At 35.6% G+C, this 19,888-nt stretch overlaps 2 protein-coding genes across 2 annotated transcripts in view; both read right to left on the reverse strand.

Moving 5' to 3' along the window:
* LOC107699675 (protein FAM172A-like) overlaps positions 1–9,637 on the reverse strand; it is a 59,261-nt gene extending 49,624 nt beyond the window's left edge. The window contains exons 1-4 of the mRNA XM_016501011.1: positions 9,563–9,637; positions 8,053–8,188; positions 7,800–7,901; positions 3,205–3,305 (exon numbers count right to left, since the gene is read on the reverse strand). Of these exons, the coding sequence (XP_016356497.1) occupies positions 3,205–3,305; positions 7,800–7,901; positions 8,053–8,152 (303 nt within the window). The 5' untranslated portion in view covers positions 8,153–8,188; positions 9,563–9,637. The remainder of the gene's footprint in view (positions 1–3,204; positions 3,306–7,799; positions 7,902–8,052; positions 8,189–9,562) is intronic.
* Positions 9,638–10,730: 1,093 nt separating this feature from the next.
* The window catches only part of LOC107699712 (uncharacterized protein KIAA0825-like), a 136,384-nt gene continuing 127,226 nt past the window's right edge, over positions 10,731–19,888 (reverse strand). The window contains exon 20 of the mRNA XM_016501047.1: positions 10,731–11,362. Coding sequence (XP_016356533.1) covers positions 11,266–11,362 — 97 coding nt within the window. The 3' untranslated portion in view covers positions 10,731–11,265. The remainder of the gene's footprint in view (positions 11,363–19,888) is intronic.

The raw sequence follows: 19,888 nt of genomic DNA on the forward strand, positions 1-19,888 counted from the left end.
ACTTACCCCCATGTCGTTCCAAACCTGTAAAAGCTTCGTTCGTCTTCGGAACACAATTTAAGATATTTTGGATGAAAACCGGGAGGCTTGTGACTGTCCAATTGACTGCCAAGTACATAACACTGTCAAGGTCCAGAAAAGTATGAAAGACATCATCAGAATAGTCCATCTGCCATCAGTGGTTCAACCGTAACGTTTTGAAGCGACGAGAATACTTTTTGTACGCGAAGAAAACAAAAATAATGACTTTATTCAACAATTCGTCTCCTCTGTGTCTCTCCGCATCACCGTAGCGCTATTTTGGAGAATAACCACTGAACGCAAGCAGCGTACGCTATTCTGTGTCAGCCGCGCTGCACGGATGCGCTGTTTTCGTTCAAATCGTAAATACACGTAGAAAACGTATCCTTGTGTCGCGGCTGACACAGAATAGCGTACGCTTCTTGCGTTCAGTGGTTATTCTCCAAAAAGGCGCTACGGTGATGCGGAGAGACACAGAGGAGACGAATTGTTGAATAAAGTTGTTATTTTTGTTTTCTTCGCGTACAAAAAGTATTCTCGTTGCTTCATAACGTTACGGTTGAACCACTGATGGCAGATGGACTATTCTGACGATGTCTTTCATACTTTTCTGGACCTTGACAGTGTAATTTACTTGGCAGTCAATTGGACAGTCACAAGCCTCCCGGTTTTCATCCAAAATACAGTATATTAAATTGTGTTCCGAAGACGAACAAAGCTTTTAGGGGTTTGGAACGACATGGAGGTAAGTGATTAATGACAAAATTTTCATTTTGGGGTGGAGTATTCCTTTAACAAAGCTGAGAGTACTACATTATCACTGGTAGCTGAATGCCTTGTGAAAATGATAAAAAACAATCAATAATTGAATTTTTTTACTTTTACTTTTTACTCTGTATTTCTTTATAATGAAGAAAAAAACGAAATATGCATTCAAGGAGAGAAATAGGTCTATTTTCTTTAAATAATTATGATTAAGAATTTATTTAAGAATTTATTTTTTATATATCATGGTGATTAACATATTCAGAAACCATGGTATTTATTTTTATATGATGTATTTATACCAATCCCACGTCACATTTCTTAAAGAAAATAAAAGAAAAGAAAAGTTACCAATGGATCTTTTAAAAAATAAATATGGCCTCCATTTCAAATTTTTTAACAAGACCAGTGTAATAGTACTTTCTGCACTTATATGTAAAGCTCATATGGCAGATAAATAAATAAATAAATGCATTGCTACAGTAAATGGCTATGGTATTTCATAGAATATTCAAAACATTTTTAGTCAAGTAAAGTGCTGCAAAGTGGTTTTTTTTTCCTTCAAATATTGGTGTAAATTGTACTATACTAAGACTGACTGTAAGAGCATGATACTACAGAAGTCTGTGTTGTTGAACTTTACAACAACAAACAACATCATTGGTATGGTTTTGTACCTCCAATCTATTTTTGCAGGGTAGCTAGAAATGACTTAAGGGATGAGGTATAACTATTTTCTTTCTAGCCTGTTTAATGAATGCAGGCTACCATAAAAAGTGCTTTAATATCAGGTGCCACACCAGTGATTTGATATCATATGCATCTATATTGCAAACATACATCACAAAATCATCTAAACCTGCTCAACCGAATCCTTTAAAATTCAAAACAATATAATAAAATCCAACCTGCTTTCACTTCCACTCTACTTTGAATTCACTCAAGAGAAGTTCATGAAATCTGGTCACCCGCTGTTCAGCTCTGAAACGTTTGCTTTATGTTTTAGCCACGTAAACAGATACGCAGTGATAATAGAAGAGAAGTGTTTTGTTTTGTTTTGTTTTGTTCTTAAAGGGCCATTTCTCTTAGGATCATACCTGGACCAGAAATAAAACGCTCATATAATCCTAAAAGAGTCAATCTCTTTCCTTTGAACATCAAACGAATATGCACTACAAATAAAGCCAAATAATACAGACGTAAATGAACAAAGATAATTAAGTGCATGTATACGCAAATTAACTTAAGACTCGGTGAACTGCATTTGAACTTTCAAAGCCACATGCAGGCTACAGCAGAAAAAGAAACTTTCCTGAAGGCACACACAAGTACACACACAGTCTAATAAGCCAATATGTGATACACATCAAAATATGAACAATCAACAAAAACCTTAAAGCTTATAACATGCGCACAGCCCTGCAGCGTGACAGTGGAAGGGGGTTGGAAGGAGTAGTGGTTGGTAAAGCGTGAAGGTGTGAACAGTTAAGAGTGCTGTAAATCAGAGCTCACTCAGACTAAACACAACAACCACAAAAAGATGAAAGACAGTCTATAATGTATCAGAAAAACCACGTTCACACCTTAAAAATGGTCCATGTGAAAATCATGTGATTTAAATAACGGCCTACTCAAATATCAATACACCACTGAGATAAATGGTTTTAAACTTTGGTGGTGCTGTGTGGTTTTTAAAAAAGTATGTTTGACCTTGAAATATTTTTTTCACTCTAAATAAAATAAATAAATGCATGCATACACTACCATTCAAAAGTTTGGAGTCAGTAAGTTTTTTGTTTGTTTTATTTGTTTTCAAAAGCAGTCTCTTACTGAATATATTTGATAATACAACAGTAAAATAAATAAATAAAATTGTGAAATTATTGCATCTTAAAATAAATGTTTTCTATTTTAATATAATATATTAATATAACTTTAAATTGTAATTTATTTCAGTTGAATCCATTAATCCAGTCCCAGTGTCATATGATCCATCAGAAATCTTCCTAATATGTTGATTTGGTGCTCAAGTAAGTACATTTCTTATTATTATCAATGTTGAAAACAGCTGTGCTGTGATCATTTTTATTTAGGATTATTTGATGAATAGAAAGTTCAAGAAAATCATTTATTTGAAATATACATCTTTTGTAACATTATATTACTGTCACTTTTGGTAAATTTAATGCCTCCTTGCTGAACAAAAATTAAATCAATCAACAAACAAACAAACAAATAAATAAATAAATAATACTGAGCCCAAACATTTAAAAGGTAGCATAAATAAATAAATCAATACTCAAAGATGTTCTATAATATTGAATTACCGCATACATAATTTCCCAAACTGATTTGTAAAGATAACACAATATCACATTTTTATGTACTTTTTTTTTTTTTTTTAATTATCAACAGTACCTCTCCCAGCGCTTCATATCTTTTCTGGTTCCATCTATGCAGGTCCTCTTTATAGTTGAAGACAAATGGCTCCCCTGTGTGTGTGTGTCTCAACTGACCATCTACAGGAAAGGAAAAAAAAAATACACAACTGTAGAATTTTGTAATAAAATCATAAAAAGTGATGCCTTTGAGAGCTTAAGAATACCTCAATTTGGTTTATGTAGAAGGGCTTCCATAAACAAACAGTTTATAACCCATTAAGAAAGACGGTCCACGGCATTTGCTGCTTGGGTCTGAGACTGGACGCTATTAATTTTATTATCTTTAACCTCCCTATAACATTTTTCCCACCATTCCATTTCAACAGCAGATGAAGGGAATATTAAGCACAATATTAGTGCAGAGTATCTTGAAGTGGAGCGTGAGTGACGGCATGAAGCCAAAGCCTTTGTGAGCCAACAAAAAAAAGAACGTTTTCCAACATAAAAGTAAGACGTCTTTGATTGGCCATGGCACACATGAAAGCCTTGTTGTTTTCACAGCAAGGGCACAACATTGGCAGGCTTGAATTCAAGTGAATCACTCTTTACCTTCACATTCACCAACCATTTTGCACCTGCAGTTTGAGGAGCATCAAACACCTCAGCCAAAGCTATTCTCAATGAGTACACTCTTAAAAATAAAGGTGCTTCAAAAGGTTCTTCAAGCGATGCCATAGAAGAACCATTTTTGGTTCCACAAAGAACCATTCAGTCAAAGGTTCTTTAAAGAACCATCTCTTTCTTACGTTTTTGTAATCTGAAGAAACTTCTTTCGCCACAAAGAACCTTTTGTGAAACAGAAAGGTTCTTCAGATGTTAAAGGTTCTTTATGGAACCATTTAGACAAAAAGGTTCTTCTATGGCATCGTGAAGCACCTTTATTTTTAAGAGTGTAGTTGGGATCCATTGAAACACTGAAAGCCTTAGTATATGAGGCCTTGAGGGCCGTCCATAGTCCTGTCAGGCTGTGACCTTCAGTTCAGAACCTCAGGCCTGCTTGATGTGCATCATTCCCCTTCATGCAATTAAATACGTTTGGCTGGCGTCCCCCCATCTGGCAGGTACAAGCCCTGCGAACGGCTAACGCTTCGCCTGTCCCCCTTACTTCGGCCTTCTGGGACGTCTGGCAGGCCTTCCTCAGACAGCTGGTGCTGCAATAGCGGTCTCTCCACCACTGTACCTCAAGCCACCAGAGATCTGAGAGCGTGCGTGAGTGTGGCTGGACCGCTGCAACTGTTCCCTCCTATGAGCATCCTTTGAGGGGCTCGTTTGAGAGCGGGCCAGCCGACTTCATTCAAAGTGACCCACTTGAATGCCACTGTTCTGCCAAGGCTGGACAATGAGGCCTGGCTTTTGCCAAGTACTGATGCTGCGAAACAGCTGCTGAGGTGGATGAGGTAAACAACAACACCCTGCTTGGTTAGGACTAATGGAGTTTTCAGGGGAAGGGCTGAATGACTGACATATATGCAATCCCATCCACTTTTTGGACAACATTTGTTTCTTAATTAATCAATGTATACTATATTGTAGCACTGACACACAACATTCGTCCAACTCAACCATGTAACCCTGCTCCCTACGTTAGTGTCATTAAAAAATAACTTTCTTTCGTTTAAAGGCAAAATAAGTAGATCAGAAACCATATATTGACATTTGGTCCCAAACTAGCTAGCCCCTTGTGAGTGAGAGCCATACTTGAAACATTGCTACCCACAATTACTTTTAAATATTTAAAATTTAAAGCATTTATTAACTGTGTTATTTAATTGTATATATTGTATATCAATGCATGTTATTACATGTTACATGGTACAGTACCATTTTTTATACATTACTGGTCAAAAAATTGGGTCGCAACTAATGTTTTTTTAAAAGAAATCTCTTATACGTTTACCAAGGCTTGCTTGCTGATTGATTGATTGATTGAATGGTTCAAAAATCCCACAAAAACATTAATACTGTAGAATATTATAGCATTTTAAAATAATTTTTTCAATGTTTTCACTATTTTAATTTATTTTAAAATACAATTTATTGTATTTATTATTGATCCTTCCAAAATCACTCTAATATGCTGAGTTGGTGATTTGGTTATTAGTATTCATGTTAAAAACAATTGTGATGCTTAATATTTTTGTGGAAACTATGATACATACTACAAGATTATTAAACAGATAAACAGAAAGTTCAAAATAACAGCAATTATATAAAATGAAATTTACACTTTTTATCAACTTAATGCATCCTTGCAGAGTAAAAGTATTCATTTATTAATCAAATAAAACAAAATAAGACAAAACAAAACAAAATAAAATAAAATAAAATAATTTCTTACATTCTTACAGATCCCAAATTTATGAACAGTACTCCCCTTACTTTTTGTAAGGGCACCAAACATTCCTATTAATACAATTCTATTCCACCAAACAATACAACACTGAATAACATAAACACAGAAACTGGTTTGCAACATTTCTGAAAGGATTTTTAAGAAAGATAGACCCATCTATTCTACTGTTGACACAGAGGAACAATGAAGCCTAAAACCAGTGTTAAATCTAATAGTGACCTCTCTGATTGCCAATGCGTGAAGTTAAAATACTCAAAGCATACACACTTAACCCAAATAGCCTAGGGGCCTCATACTTTTGCAATTACCCTAGCCTAGTGCATAGCTCCACAAAAAGAAAAACAGCTTTGAAGATAAAAGATTGCATAAGCACTTTCATTCCCCTCATTCTCAAAGCTCCGGCACTTTTTGCACAGTTTGCAGGTGATAAATCCAACATGGCTAACTCGGAGAGTATTACACTATTCGCTTTCATCGTTAGCTGTTCAACATCATGTACCACTAAAAGGTCGTATATCAACAATGAACTCCGAAAGCATGGCCGCTCCTTTGAGATAGGATGGGAAGAGAATTAGAGAAAGAATGAGAGAGACAGTGGAAGGGGAGGGAGGGAGGGAGAGAGAGAGGGAGAGAGAGAATTGAGATAGCATGCGCTAGTGTAAAAAAAAAGGAAGTACCTTTAAAAATGAATTATGCATTCACAAAGGGGTGAAGAGAAACACTACTACCAGAAGGAAGAGGGGATCTAATGAAACCAACATGCAGTGGATGTTCAGCTCCATCGTCTTCATAACACAGGCTCTCTGAGGAATATCCCCCTTCAACTTATTCTCCCTGCTTTAACCTGGCATAATTAGCATGCTTTCTCAATTTTTAGCTTAATGAGGTATACATAACCTTGGATTTCCAGTAATGAACGAGCTGAAGGCGGACTGGGATAAAGTCATCATGCCACATGATTTTGGGAAGGGGGAAAAAAACATTAATTTCAAATGCATATGTATTTCTTGTAGGGTTATCTCATTAGATCACTGATTTTAAAAAAAAAGAAGAAGAAGAAGAAGAAGAAGAGGAGAGAAAAAATGCACAAAGATTAAAAAGCAGTTTCCACAGATAGGGTACACTGTGATGTCCCATTCTCTACCATTTAACCCTGTTACCAGAGTTACTGAAATTAATTATTAAAATTAAACTAATATTTTACTTTCATTTATTGTAAATATTTATCTATCCCTAGTTAATTAAAACCTAATTTAGGCAAAAACTGCAAGAAATCTTGACAGAATTTTACTTATAAATCTTATAAATGATTACAAATTACTAAAATAATAGTAATAATAATATTTTTTTTTTTTTTTATAATTTTCACTCAAATCACAACACTCAAATCAAGGTTTTAAACTATATTTACATATGTCCAGTTGGTATTTGTCTCATATAATATAGTTTAACCATCAACATTTTCTAAAGGCGATGCACTCATTAGCTGACTTTTTTGTATCCACTCTGAATTATTGCTAGAAAATAACATCACTCAAATCAAGGATTTAAACTATATTTACACATTTACACAGATCTGCATTTGGCTCGTATAATGTTTAGTTTAACGATTAACATTTTCTAAATGCTTTGCACTCTACTGGCTGACCTTAGACCCTATTTTGTATCCTATTTGAGCAAAGTGACAAAAACCCTGCATTAAAAAGCTAATGTTCAGAACTATTCTTTGGCTCAATGGCCATTTTACATTCATCTCAGAGAGTGGGAAAAGAAGTTACAAAATGAAACTTTCTTATAAAATCGAATAAAAGTGATACTCTTCACTGAGAGACTGATATAAGGTATTCCAGACGCTAACAGGAGGCGTTTTAGAGAGAGGAGCAAGGTTATGCAAATCTAGCCGTCAAACAGAGCACAAGGCTGAGTAAGCCACTGACAGCCCATAGCATGCACAACTTGTCCATTCAGCTGCCACAGACTCCAGAGACTCTGAAACAGACAGCGCTATCACAGCCTGCTGCCTGCTGTCAATATCCAATGAAACCCTCTGCACACTTCTAATGCATTCAAACCTTCAGAACCACAGACAAGATACAAAATCATGGTATTAAAGTACAAGGCCAAGCGCTATTTGATGGTCTAGATGACACTATGTCACAGTGTGAAATCATTTATTGTGTCTAAAAATGTTTAGAGTAAAGACAAGCGAAAGGTCTTACGCTCATTGAAGGTATATTCAAACTCATCCAGAGTTTCAGGAAAGTTCAGTGGAGGTTCGTCTTTTTTCATCAGCTCGTCTAAATCTATCCTGGACAGTAAATCTAGAAAACAAATGAATGAATTAATGTTTTAAATTTAAAAATGTAATAAGCACACAAAACATCCCCCTTAAAAATGTGTGATTTAATTTGTATTGATTTCTATTTCTATGTATATTCACGCACAGTGTGTATTCATAACTGCTGGCTTTACCTTTTAGTGCAGTAGTTTTTTCTTTTTCTTCTTGTGCCAAGAGCTGGGCCATAGTTATCCAAACTAAACAGAAGAGGAAGATGCTGGCTCTGGCAGGCATGGACACACCACTACAGAAATATTACTGCATGTCACCCTGATCAAGAATAAATACATATGAATACACAAACAAACAAACAAGCTTCCAATGCTATGACCTTTATTGTAACAACTCCATCACAAAAAGTTTGCCTGAAAATTCATTACCATGAATGCATATAAAGCATGATAGAAATTTCTATTAATGCATTATAAAAAATATATAATGTAATATCAACAGTAACTATTAACCGTTACTAAATTATAAAGCAGTAATATTCAAATATTATACTGGTGTCAAACTGCTACAGAGGTGTCACAAATCATTAAAATAATAAAAAATAGTGGTAACACTTTATTTTAGGGTCTCTTAACTAGTTGCTTATAAGCATGCATATTATTAGAATATTAGCCATTTATCAGTAGTAATTAAGCACATATTAATGCCTTATTCTACATCCCTAATCCTACCCAATACCTAAACTTAACAACTACCTTACTAACTATTAATAAGCAGCAAATTAGGAATTTATTGAGGGAGAATTCGTAGTTAATAGTGAATAAGTGTTCCCTATTCTAAAGAGTTACCAAAATAGTAAATAAAAAGCTTTTTAAAACAACTTCTGCAATTCAATCACAAAACATTAAAACATATGATTATGACATATTATAATGCATATTACGTTTCGATTTATCAGTTAAATCATGTTTCAATAATATTAATACTGTCAATAACAATCAATAATGTTTGGGACAATGTACACTTGTCCTGTGACAAACAGCTGACCAAAAATATAATAATATATTAAATGTATTTAATGATAGGTAACTACATGTAATTTTGATTAGTGCAAATAACCATTAATAATGATTTGATTATATACTGACTTTTTAAAAAATTAAGAAATACATAAATATTGACAGAGAAAGTGTTTACTTGTTGGGCAATGTAGCTTTTAAAGTTTCCAGCTTCTGATGTTACCGTTCTGATCTGTTCGTGTGCAAGCAGTCAAACGTAAAAGTCGTTGAGTTGAATCCAATCGTACTTCAATGACCGGTCAGAATGTCTTTATGGTGGTAACTAGCATTAAGCTAACAGCTTGCTTCAGGTCTAAAAGCAAGCGTGCTGAAGTGAGAGACTCACATGCACCTGAACCTCAGTGTCTGCATTTCGAGAAACACAATGGAAGCAGAGATCTGCTGTTAGTTTGCGACATGATCGGAGCATGTACACATGGTAAAGGATTCCCTGCATGGACCCCAGCCAGTGTTTATAAACAACTACTCATCACACAAATGGGAGACACAAAACTTCACAAAGCACAGATAGTTAAAACAGCGATACGGATCACCCTGCTGAAGAGCTAGACGAAGACAGTGGGAGAGTTAGAGTTAAATATGAATTTGCCTGCATGTCGCTTCGCTCACGTACCATAACAACAAGCACATGTGAGATTTCCCACATCCTGCTTCCTCCTTCTGCCAAACAGGAAGACACACTTCCGTCTCCTCGGAAACGGAAGCGTGTTACACAAGTTCCAGCTGATTGGCGGGATTTAAACAGACAGCGCCGCTTTTCACAGACACAGAGGAGCTGTACTAAACGTACGGATACATATGATATGCAATCGTTTCCATTAAAGTAACAGGCAATAAGCTAAAGCTAATAATGTTTTTGATATAATTTTTTTGTACTATACATAAAATACCGTTTCAATCTTCTAAAAGGAAATTCACGTCTTTGAATTAATCAATAATTATCACATGCAGTGTATATTAGGGTGACCATACGTGCCATTTTCCCAGGACGCGTCCTGGCCAGGATTTGTTTTGGCTTTGTTTCTTCCTGTTTCCATGCTTGCTGAAGGTAATGATCGAAGAGTAGTTTGACCAATAACATGCAAGCATTGTACATAATGGACCAATCATGGCGTGTGAGAAGGTGGGATCTACGGTCAAAGCGATGCAATTACGCGTACATATTAGGTGTGTTCGACTTAAAAGCAGTGCGGCTCAGACCGATCAGTGTTTGACATCAAAGTACCTCGAGAGCGTTTCGAAAGCATAACCGTCTGTATGGTACTTTGATGTCATACACCGATCGGTCTGCACACGCAAACAAAGCCAAAACCTAGATATTTTAGGCAATATAGAAATCCTGGCCAGGACGCGTCCTGGGAAAATGGCACGTATGGTCACCCTAAGTGTATATTTCACTGTGAAATCACTGAATGAAGTGCAGACTTTTGAAAAAAATAAATATAATAAAAGAATAAGAACATAATCCACATAACGTTGCCACGTTGAAAAGTTGTTAAATCACAGAAAAAAGTACATTTTCTCAAAGGATGTCATTTTATTATAAATTTCGTTTTATTTCTGCTAGTTTCCATGGTGACATTTCATTTAGTATAGTTTTTATTTAGTTTGTCTTGATGAACTAAAATAACTGAAACATTTAAGTTTAAAAAAAGTAATGAAAACTATATAGACATAAAAAAAAAAATACTAAAACCTTAACTAAAGTTCAAATAAAACCAGAAAAGAGAAAAATACAAACAATTTCAAAATTTAAAAAAAAAAAACATATTTAAGCCAGTCATTTTTTTGTACTATGACACAACAGTCATTATGCCTCAGCAAACACTTCTGCATTCAAAAAGCACTATTGGACTTCTCATTTAAAGTCCACAAGGTCTCCCGGATTATATTAAGAGTTGTTAAGAATCTCTTTCCAATAATCATATTTTGTGTAGATAATGCATGCATTTGTTTTTTTTATTCTACATTCATTGACTGACTGAAACTAAAGAACACCTCCTGTAACTTTCCCCTTCCAGCAAGTAATACTCCAAAATCAGTTTCCTCATAACTGTTATATGATCATTTGTTTAACACATCAGTGGAGTACAGTTTTCAATTGTGCATGCATCCAATTCAGAGTTGGAGTCATATTTCATCAAACCCTTCTTGTGATTTATTAGAGTTCACAATGTTTTTTGTTTATTACTGATCTGCAACTGTCATTTCACATCCACAGCACATCCACTTTTAACAGTCTTATTAGTAGCTACAGTACATACACTTTTTACACTGGTCATTTGTTTCTCCTGTTATATAGTCACTGGGACTTTGCTATGTTTCTTGGCTGTTGTCAAAGTATATTTTCTTTAACTGATCCACTAAAATCTTCTCTTCATCCTCCAGTGCTGCAGCATCTTGCATCTCCCACCTGCATTTCACAAACACAGAAAACAGAAATGTGTGTTAAGCCAACTCTAGAAAACACTGGTAAAACACAGATCTTCCTTAAGCATACAACTTCTTTACAACTTCACAGTCAATCTCTTGTGGGTGATAGTGAGTATACAAAGATGTGAAAAATAACAACATTATACTCGTGCTGTATCAGGTAGCACTGCCAATGTCTGTTTAGTGTTTATCACTTCTGATGCATATTGCACACAAAAATGCAAGAGTTGGATGAAATCACCAGTTCCAATTTGTTTGGTTGGCATTAATCAACGTCTAGTAGCCAGGGTATACGGGCTTCTTTATTAGAAGAATAAACCTGGAACTTAAAGACTGGAATAAACTACACAACTTTTGCTTAGATTTGCAGTCTTCGGATTTTGGCCAGTCGGAGTTGACAGATTTCACAGAAAATCATACAGTGTATGATGAACACTCATTTTTTTTATTAGCTTCAGATTATGATTCCATCCAGTCTATGGATATAAACCATGTTTGATATTTTGAGTAATATTTTGTAGAACTCATCATATTTGTCACACGTTTCCTTATAATGATTTCCGATGGATCACGTGGCACTGAAGACTGGACTAATGGCTGCTGAAAATTCAGCATTGCTTTCACAGGAATAAATTACATCTTTTAAGTTGTAATAACATTTTACAATATTATAGTTTTTACAGTATATTTGATTGAGTAAATGCAGCCTTGTTGAGCATAAGAGACTTCTTTCAATTTTCTTTAAAAATCTTAATTATTCCAAACCTTTCGGTAGTGTATGTCAATTAAATAATCACTTCTTATTTTTGGACAGCACAAAATTCTGATCACAATATCTTCACGCATTTACAAAAAGTTGTAATATCTGGTATTTTACTTTTTTTCCTAACCCAAAAGGACTAGCATTCTGTGATAAAATGTAATGTGCTAAGTGGGGGGGGTGTAAAAAGAGAGGATAATCTATAGTGTCCAATCACAGCCATCATCTGTATGCCGATGCTTATTTCCTAACCGCAAAGAGCATCTTTCAACATCACACAATTGTGTTTGTTATAAAGTGTGTGCATCACTCCTTTTATCTTTCTCTGTGTGAGGTGAAGGCACCTTTTCAGATGATGATGTATAGTGTCCATATATTCAGTAATGGTACAAAAGCCTATCAAAGGACTTGGTCTGTGCACATAAAGCAGCTATAGCGACGTGGCCGCATTGATTGAGCTTCCACTTCAGTCACTGTGAATGTGTCGCTATCAGACAAGCTCTTTTCTCCTCTATGGATGGCTGTGTCACATTGGTAATTACAGTCTATATGGGGAGGATTTGTTTATGTAAATATGTGCGTTTGATGCATGGTGCCCTCTCGGGCATGTCTCCTATCAGAGCGGCGTCTCTTTCCTCCTGTCAGAGTCACCTTAACAGAACCACTGGGCCTGAACCTGACAGCAACAGCTCGACAGATGAGAGTGTGTGGGTTTTGCGCATTTATTTTTTTGTCGTCTCTCACTTTCTTTTTCTCCTGCACTGGTAGCATAGAAGGATTGCGGTCCTCGGGAAAGGCCCTGGGGCACCAATGTCTTCGGAGACACAATTATGAGATAAAATGCCCAAATAACAAGAAATTACATTGCAAATATGAGAAATCAAGTTGTAATTATGAAAATGAACACTGTACAACAGACAACGATGTATTATAACTAATACATAACATCAAATTTTCGATAAGGAATTTAGGAAGAAATACTATTTGCCATTTTTTCCTTTCTTTATATGAAAGTAAAGTTGTGTGTCTATCTATATTTACTGTTTTCAGCATGTTTTCAGGTGTCTCAGCTGGAGGCCTTGACCTTGAGATGACACTAGTCCAACTGGCTTGTTTCATAAGCCGTCTTTCATTGGTGGAGTGTAACAAATGTTCTGCAAACGTTCAAAGTTGAAATTGAGTTATTTCAATAGAATCAGAGATTTCGCAATGGGTACAAGTTGGTCACACGGATTTGCCGTGTTGAGCAACAAAATGTTTCTTTGTTTGAAAGTAGTGATGCACCAAACTTTATGTATGTAATGTATGTATGTATGTATGTATGTATGTATGTATGTACCAAAACACAGAAACTGGAATCAAAGTTTATATTTAGCTACAAAACTGAAACAGAAAATTAAGTTTTTGTTACTAAATTTACAAAATTGAACTCAGTATGCTGTTCAGGATATGCTGTTGATAAATCATGTCGTAGTCTTTTTTTTTTTTTTTTCCATCAGTGAGCTGCCTCTTGATTTTCCAGGTAATAAAAAATTATATATTGCTAATCTAGTATATTTTTGGTTGTAGACCTGTTGTAGCTTATCGACGTTTTGTGCACGACATGGATGCTGACAGAGTGAAACCGTGGCATCGGAGAAACTTTATTTATTTATTTATTCATTCATTCATTCATTCATTCATTCATTCATTTATTTGTTTGATTGTTTGTTTTAATTTTATTTATTTATTCATTCATTCATTTTATTTTATTTTTTACTTTTTTTGTTTGTTTGTTTTGGCTGAATATTTTCAGTTAGCAAAATTTTGATGCATTACTGTTTCAATCCAGGTTTGATTGTTTGTTTTAATTTTATTTATTTATTAATTCATTCATTTTATTTTATTTTTTACTTTTTTTGTTTGTTTGTTTTGGCTGAATATTTTCAGTTAGCAAAATTTTGATGCATTACTGTTTCAATCCAGTCAAGTCACCGTTTTATAGTGCTATATACAACAGAGATTGTTTCAAAGCAGCTTCACAGTATAACACAGGAAAGTAAAACATAATTATGCAAACGTCAAAAATAAGGCAAACACAATAGTGTCATTATTCAGTTCAGGTCAGTTCAGTGTTGATTTAATTCAGCTATAACTGTGTAAAATTCATTCATTACAAAACAAGTTCAATCCAGCGATAAGCAACTCTACTAAAGACAGCAGTGTCTTTATTCAGCTCCAATCATTTGAGTGTTGATTCATTTCAGTTCAACAGCTGTGTTGATGTTGCAAAATTCATGAATTATGAACGAATTTGATTAAACAATAAAGCAGCTCTACAGAAGACAATGTCATCATTATTTAGCACAATTCAGTTCAAGTTATGTTCTCATCTGAGTGTCAGTGCCGTCAAATCGACATTACTCAATATTAATTGTCATTTAGACCACAACTATAAGCAAGCCAATGACAATGGTAGCAAGGAAACCAAACTCCATCAAGTGACAAATTTAAAATGACTTCAGTGTGAACTGTGCTTCATACACTGTTACTTACAGTGGCCCAGTTGTGCACAACACAACGAAATTAAACAAGCAAACATAAGCTCACAACACAACGAAATTAAAAAAGCAAACATAAGCTCACAACACAACGAAATTAAGCCACAACACAACGTAAATGCTCCCGAACACTAGGGGGCAGTTGGTCTGCAGAAACGGGCAATTGTGCGCAAGAGCAGAGCTAAACTGTCCAAATCGAAAGTAATATTGATTTATTTTCTGCTCAATTCATGAATCGATACATTAAGATTACCAGGATATCAAAACATTCAGTAAAAACACGTTCATTTAAAAATCTATTACACAAAATCAATCACTTACTGAGAATTTCTTGTGGCGTCTCGAGGAAATATCGGTGTTTTCGTGGTCGGGAGCATTTTCATTGTGTTGTGGCTTAATTACGTTGTGTTGTGAGCTTATGTTTGCTTTTTTAATTTCATTGTGTTGTGAGCTTATGTTTGTTTGTTTTTGTTTTTTTATTTCGTTGTGTTGTGAGCTTGAGCTTATGTTTGTTTTTGTTTTTTTTATTTCATTGTGTTGTGAGCTTTTGTTTGCTTTTTTAATTTCGTTGTGTTGTGAGCGTATGTTTGCTTTTTCAATTGCATTGTGTTGTGAGCTTATGTTTGCTTTTTTAATTTCGTTACGTTGTGCACTACTGGGCCACCGTAGTTACTCCATTGACAACAGTCAAACAATAGACCTTTTTTGCCCATGAAATTTCACTAATGTTCACTAATGTTACACTAATTCACAGGAAATATGAGCACACTCTGAAGCGCCAGAAGGAAACAACCCAGGCAAATGTCAAACGGCCTCAGTCTCTCATCTCTGGTCAGTCTTTACTTCGGCGCTACAAACAAATAACAAATAATGAAGAACTCATGGAAAACACAATATTTACAAATGTCAGGGACGTGCCGAAATGAACAAGAGAGAGGGAAGGCGAGGGTCGGGGAGGAAGAAGTGAAGACGCTAAAGGTTTTTTCAATGTTTAATTTTCAAATAGGATTAAGCAGAATGACATTTAGCTGAAGGTTACTCGCCCGGTGCTTGCTGTCGTTGTCTTAGCTGATATTGATATTCAGGCGGTGGTCTGCAGCTTGTCAGTGAGACAAACATGCTTGATGAATGAGAACGTGAGCCACAGGGAAGTGTTAAGTGCAAATTTGAAACTGGGTCGAGGTTTTTTTTTTTTTCAGGAGAGAATATGTAGATACATTGTAAAATTACCTAGTAAACACCTCAATAACTTCCGTTAGTGTCCACCTATGATGTTAAGAGCATATATCTTAAGTACCTCCGTTTATCAATGTCAGTGTAGAATCTCTAACTTTTGGGCATACAGTATGGATGCACACCTGCAAAGAACAGTAGAAAATCAAAATGTGTCAATAAAGTAAAATTTCCCATTCAGGTCATCAATCAAAAAGTACAGGTGTAATACCGTTGAGCCTCGTCTCGGTTTTTCACTATGTGACAAGACGTGGTAATAAGTCAAACCTGAGCCTCTTTTTCATAGTAGTGAATATCTAATGTGTCCTCACTGAGTTTCCAGTCTTTTAATGTTTCCAGACAAATACTAAGTGTCAGGCAGGTAATTCAGCAGGCTTCTCTATTTTAATAAGCCCGGTGTGATGTGGTCTTTCAGTCTTATTGCGCGGCTCATTTTTCATGCATTAATACCACTCTTGCTGACTCGGCTCTTCCTCTGCATAAAGATCAGTCTACACGCATTATGAGCCATATATTTACAGATTCCATATAGTCCAGCGGAAATCAGCTCGCTGACAGCCTCCAGCCGTGTTTGCCTGCATGTTGTGCTTGTTTGCTAATATCTGCATGTATTCTATGCATAGAGTTACAATTCACAAAAGTATGTTTTTCACTGGTGAAGTACATATTTTTGGATATGTAAAGAAAGAATGTGAGAACATTAAAGCATTAACATCTAGTTAACAATGTTAAACCATTAACATACTAAACTGATATACCTAAAGTCTGGTAAATTGGAACAACTAATTTTGTGCTTAATACACTTTAATTGTGCAGAAGCAGTGCTGAGGTCCAACTGAAGTATATTTTATTGTGCTAAAGTGGAACTATCGCAAGTATACTTCAGGTACACTTTAAATAACTTGCATTTAAAGACAGATCATACATAATAGTGACATTAAAACACATTTTAGCCATAATATTAAGAAATGCGGATTGTGCGATAAATAAATACACCAAATCAAATTTAATGATCATTTTATATCAGTCTTACATGATATATCAATAAATGTGTTAATGGATTTGAAGTATACATAGGCCAGTTTTAACATTCAGACGGTGCCCATGAAAGTCATTGTGTTGAAGCTATCTATCTTCACAGTATATCGGCACCAGTGGTTCTTCACAGGTCAAGCCTGAAGAACAAGCCGAGTAACAGTCTCTGGCACTTATACACTGTTCCTATCACATTAAAGTCCAGCCCACTCTGGGCTATCTTAACACTGTGCCATGTACTGCATGAGCAACCCCATTTAGGAGAAGAGAGAAGGAGAAGAACAGCAGAGGCTATTAGACTAACTGTCAGCTAGCAGAGTGGTTTTCCTCTCCACTACATGTTTTCGCGCAAACAGACTACCAGCACAGTTGCCGACAGGTACCCGTGTTTGTTTAAATGTGCGTCTGTCAAACAAAGAGCAATGTGATGCTCAACACTGGCGAGCTGACAAGTCATGCTAATCAGAGGCTTTGCACATGCTTAGCACTTCAAGGATCCATCATAACCCAAACCTAAATATTTAAAGTGCTCAACTTTATGAAAAGGTCAGGGCTTTCCATGCATGCCACAGAGGAGAGGAGATGTTCTGAGGGGAGAGAGTGCTCAGAACAGGGACCGGCCGTTCTGGCCTTGCCCTGGGATGTGAGGAATCCAGTTCATTTCATGCTTATGGCTTTGCCCTTTGGAAACCACAGAGGTGCTCTGCAGAGAAAAGGTTGTTCAAATACCTACAGATCTGAAAGGTACTGTTGAATACAGAAAAATGCTTGAGCCAGATATGTGTGACTGCAACAATCCTGTTCTATCAAAACCGTTTTTGAAGATTTCAGTCCATGTCTGTTAGCTCTGATGTTATCTGTATGCTAGTACATTCCTACATTCCTAAAATTTGACCAAAAAAAAAGGATTTTTGCACAGTGGTTCTTGTCTGGCTTTACGTCACGACACAGATTTTACTTTGAACATCAAATAGTGACAAAAATTGTTTAACGTACCAAAAAAAAACAAACAACCCTGGGTAATACTTTACAATAACGTTCATTTTGTTAACTTAAGTTCACATTAGGCATGACCTATAAATGAACAACATATTTAATCTGTTAATGTTAATTTATTTATTTATACAGCTTAAAGTATCAGTATATGAAGAAATTTCTTCTTTTAAGAACTTTTAACTAGATGCTTTAAATGCTGCTAAAGTATTGCATTAACTAATGTTAATGAAAAGATCCTTCTTGTAAAGTTTTACCAAAAAGTCCTTTTTTTTTTTTTTGTAATTTTACAAAGGCATAATAAAATGCATGACTTTTTTTTTTTTTGTAATTTTACAAAGGCATAATAAAATGCATGAATGTGAATTGCATTTTTTTTTTTTGTAGTTGAGCATATGGTTTCTGAATGGCTCACAGCAGCCAATAATTTCATTTTTCATTTACCTTGTATAATTCTGTTTATGGTTTTAAAGGGAATTTCACACAACCTGCACATGTTGGCATCAGTCTAATTTAGCAGGTTTTTATCAAGTGACAGTTGAAACTTGAAAATGCACCAAAATATAGTTTAGATGTATATTATGAGTTTGACCGGACACACAGCCTTCAAACCCATAATCCCTGAGTAACAAAATAAAATGGAAGAATTTTAATAAGCTTTTTGATAAGCCTATTTCTTATACCTATTCGCTACACCCAATACATATTCCCTGCTGTCAAAATAATAAAATAAAAAAAATTAAATAAAATGAAATGAAATAAAATATTCAAATAAAATAATATTCAAATAAAATAAAATTTAATTAATTGGGCCATTAAAATGGCATTCAAATCTATGAGATCAAATGGACAAATAATAGTAAAAAAATATATAAAGTCAATTCATTCATCAAGGAATATTCTATAAAATGAACATGACACATCTCTAACTGCGGCTGTTGCCAGCACAATCTACGAACACCCACAGTGCAGCATATATTCCATCCGCGACTGTTTCTCGCTCCATGCTACTCTCCATCACCTCGCTCCAGGCCTTCTCATCCATCATCTCTCCTCCCCACCTTCTTCTTCCACTCTGATCTCCAGAGCGCAAACGCCACCACAGCAGCACTGGCGGGCCAGCAGGCAGGCTAGACCCGGGACCTCAGGAGCGCGGGGGAGCGTGAAAGAGAAGCCAAGCTGCGGAGCAAGTGATCAAAGGACTGCAGACAGCTCTTCCAGCAGCTGCCCTTGAAATGGCGAGCAGAAAGGTCTCACATGCATGCCACAGCTTTAAACTCTCAAACTCTTTAAACTGATTAGTCCTGAAACATCAGAGAACATGGTCAGGACCCATGCACCTGCTTTAGACAAAAAGCTGGCAGAGCTCACTTCGACATGCCACGCTGTGTACTGGGGAACAATTGAGCTGTCACCCATTGTGGTGTAGCAGGGCTCAGGTCTATGTTTCAAAATGTCAAAAATGCCTTCAGCCTTTGCATACCTGATGGGTCGCAGACCTGCGTGAACTATGAAAGCACCAGGGTAGGCTTTGCAAAAGTGCACAATGTCGTTACAAAAGGGGCGCCCGTGAGCACCCTTCTGGATCATTAAATGAAAAATTGGCATTGGGTTAAAAAAAATAGATACCTAAATAAAATATATTACTTCAATAAACGTTTAAGTATTTCTAAATTTCACTTGAGTAAAAGTTTTTTATGTACTTGTGTGTTAAAAGTACTGATCCATGAAGGACAGTGATGTTTGTTTGTTTATTGATTGATTGATTGATTGATTGATTGATTGATATTATTGATGTGCTCCTTCTGCCTGCTCAAAAGACAGTAAGATAATATTACCCAAATAAAAATTCTGGCATCATTTACTCAATTTCACATTGTTGTATGACTTTCTGTGGGGTAAGTATTTAATTTTTTTTCCTCACGGAAGATGCTCACTCTTACAG

The sequence above is a fragment of the Sinocyclocheilus anshuiensis genome, unplaced genomic scaffold, assembly GCF_001515605.1.
Source record: "Sinocyclocheilus anshuiensis isolate Anshui unplaced genomic scaffold, SAMN03320099.WGS_v1.1 scaffold278, whole genome shotgun sequence".
Lineage (NCBI taxonomy): Eukaryota > Metazoa > Chordata > Actinopteri > Cypriniformes > Cyprinidae > Sinocyclocheilus > Sinocyclocheilus anshuiensis.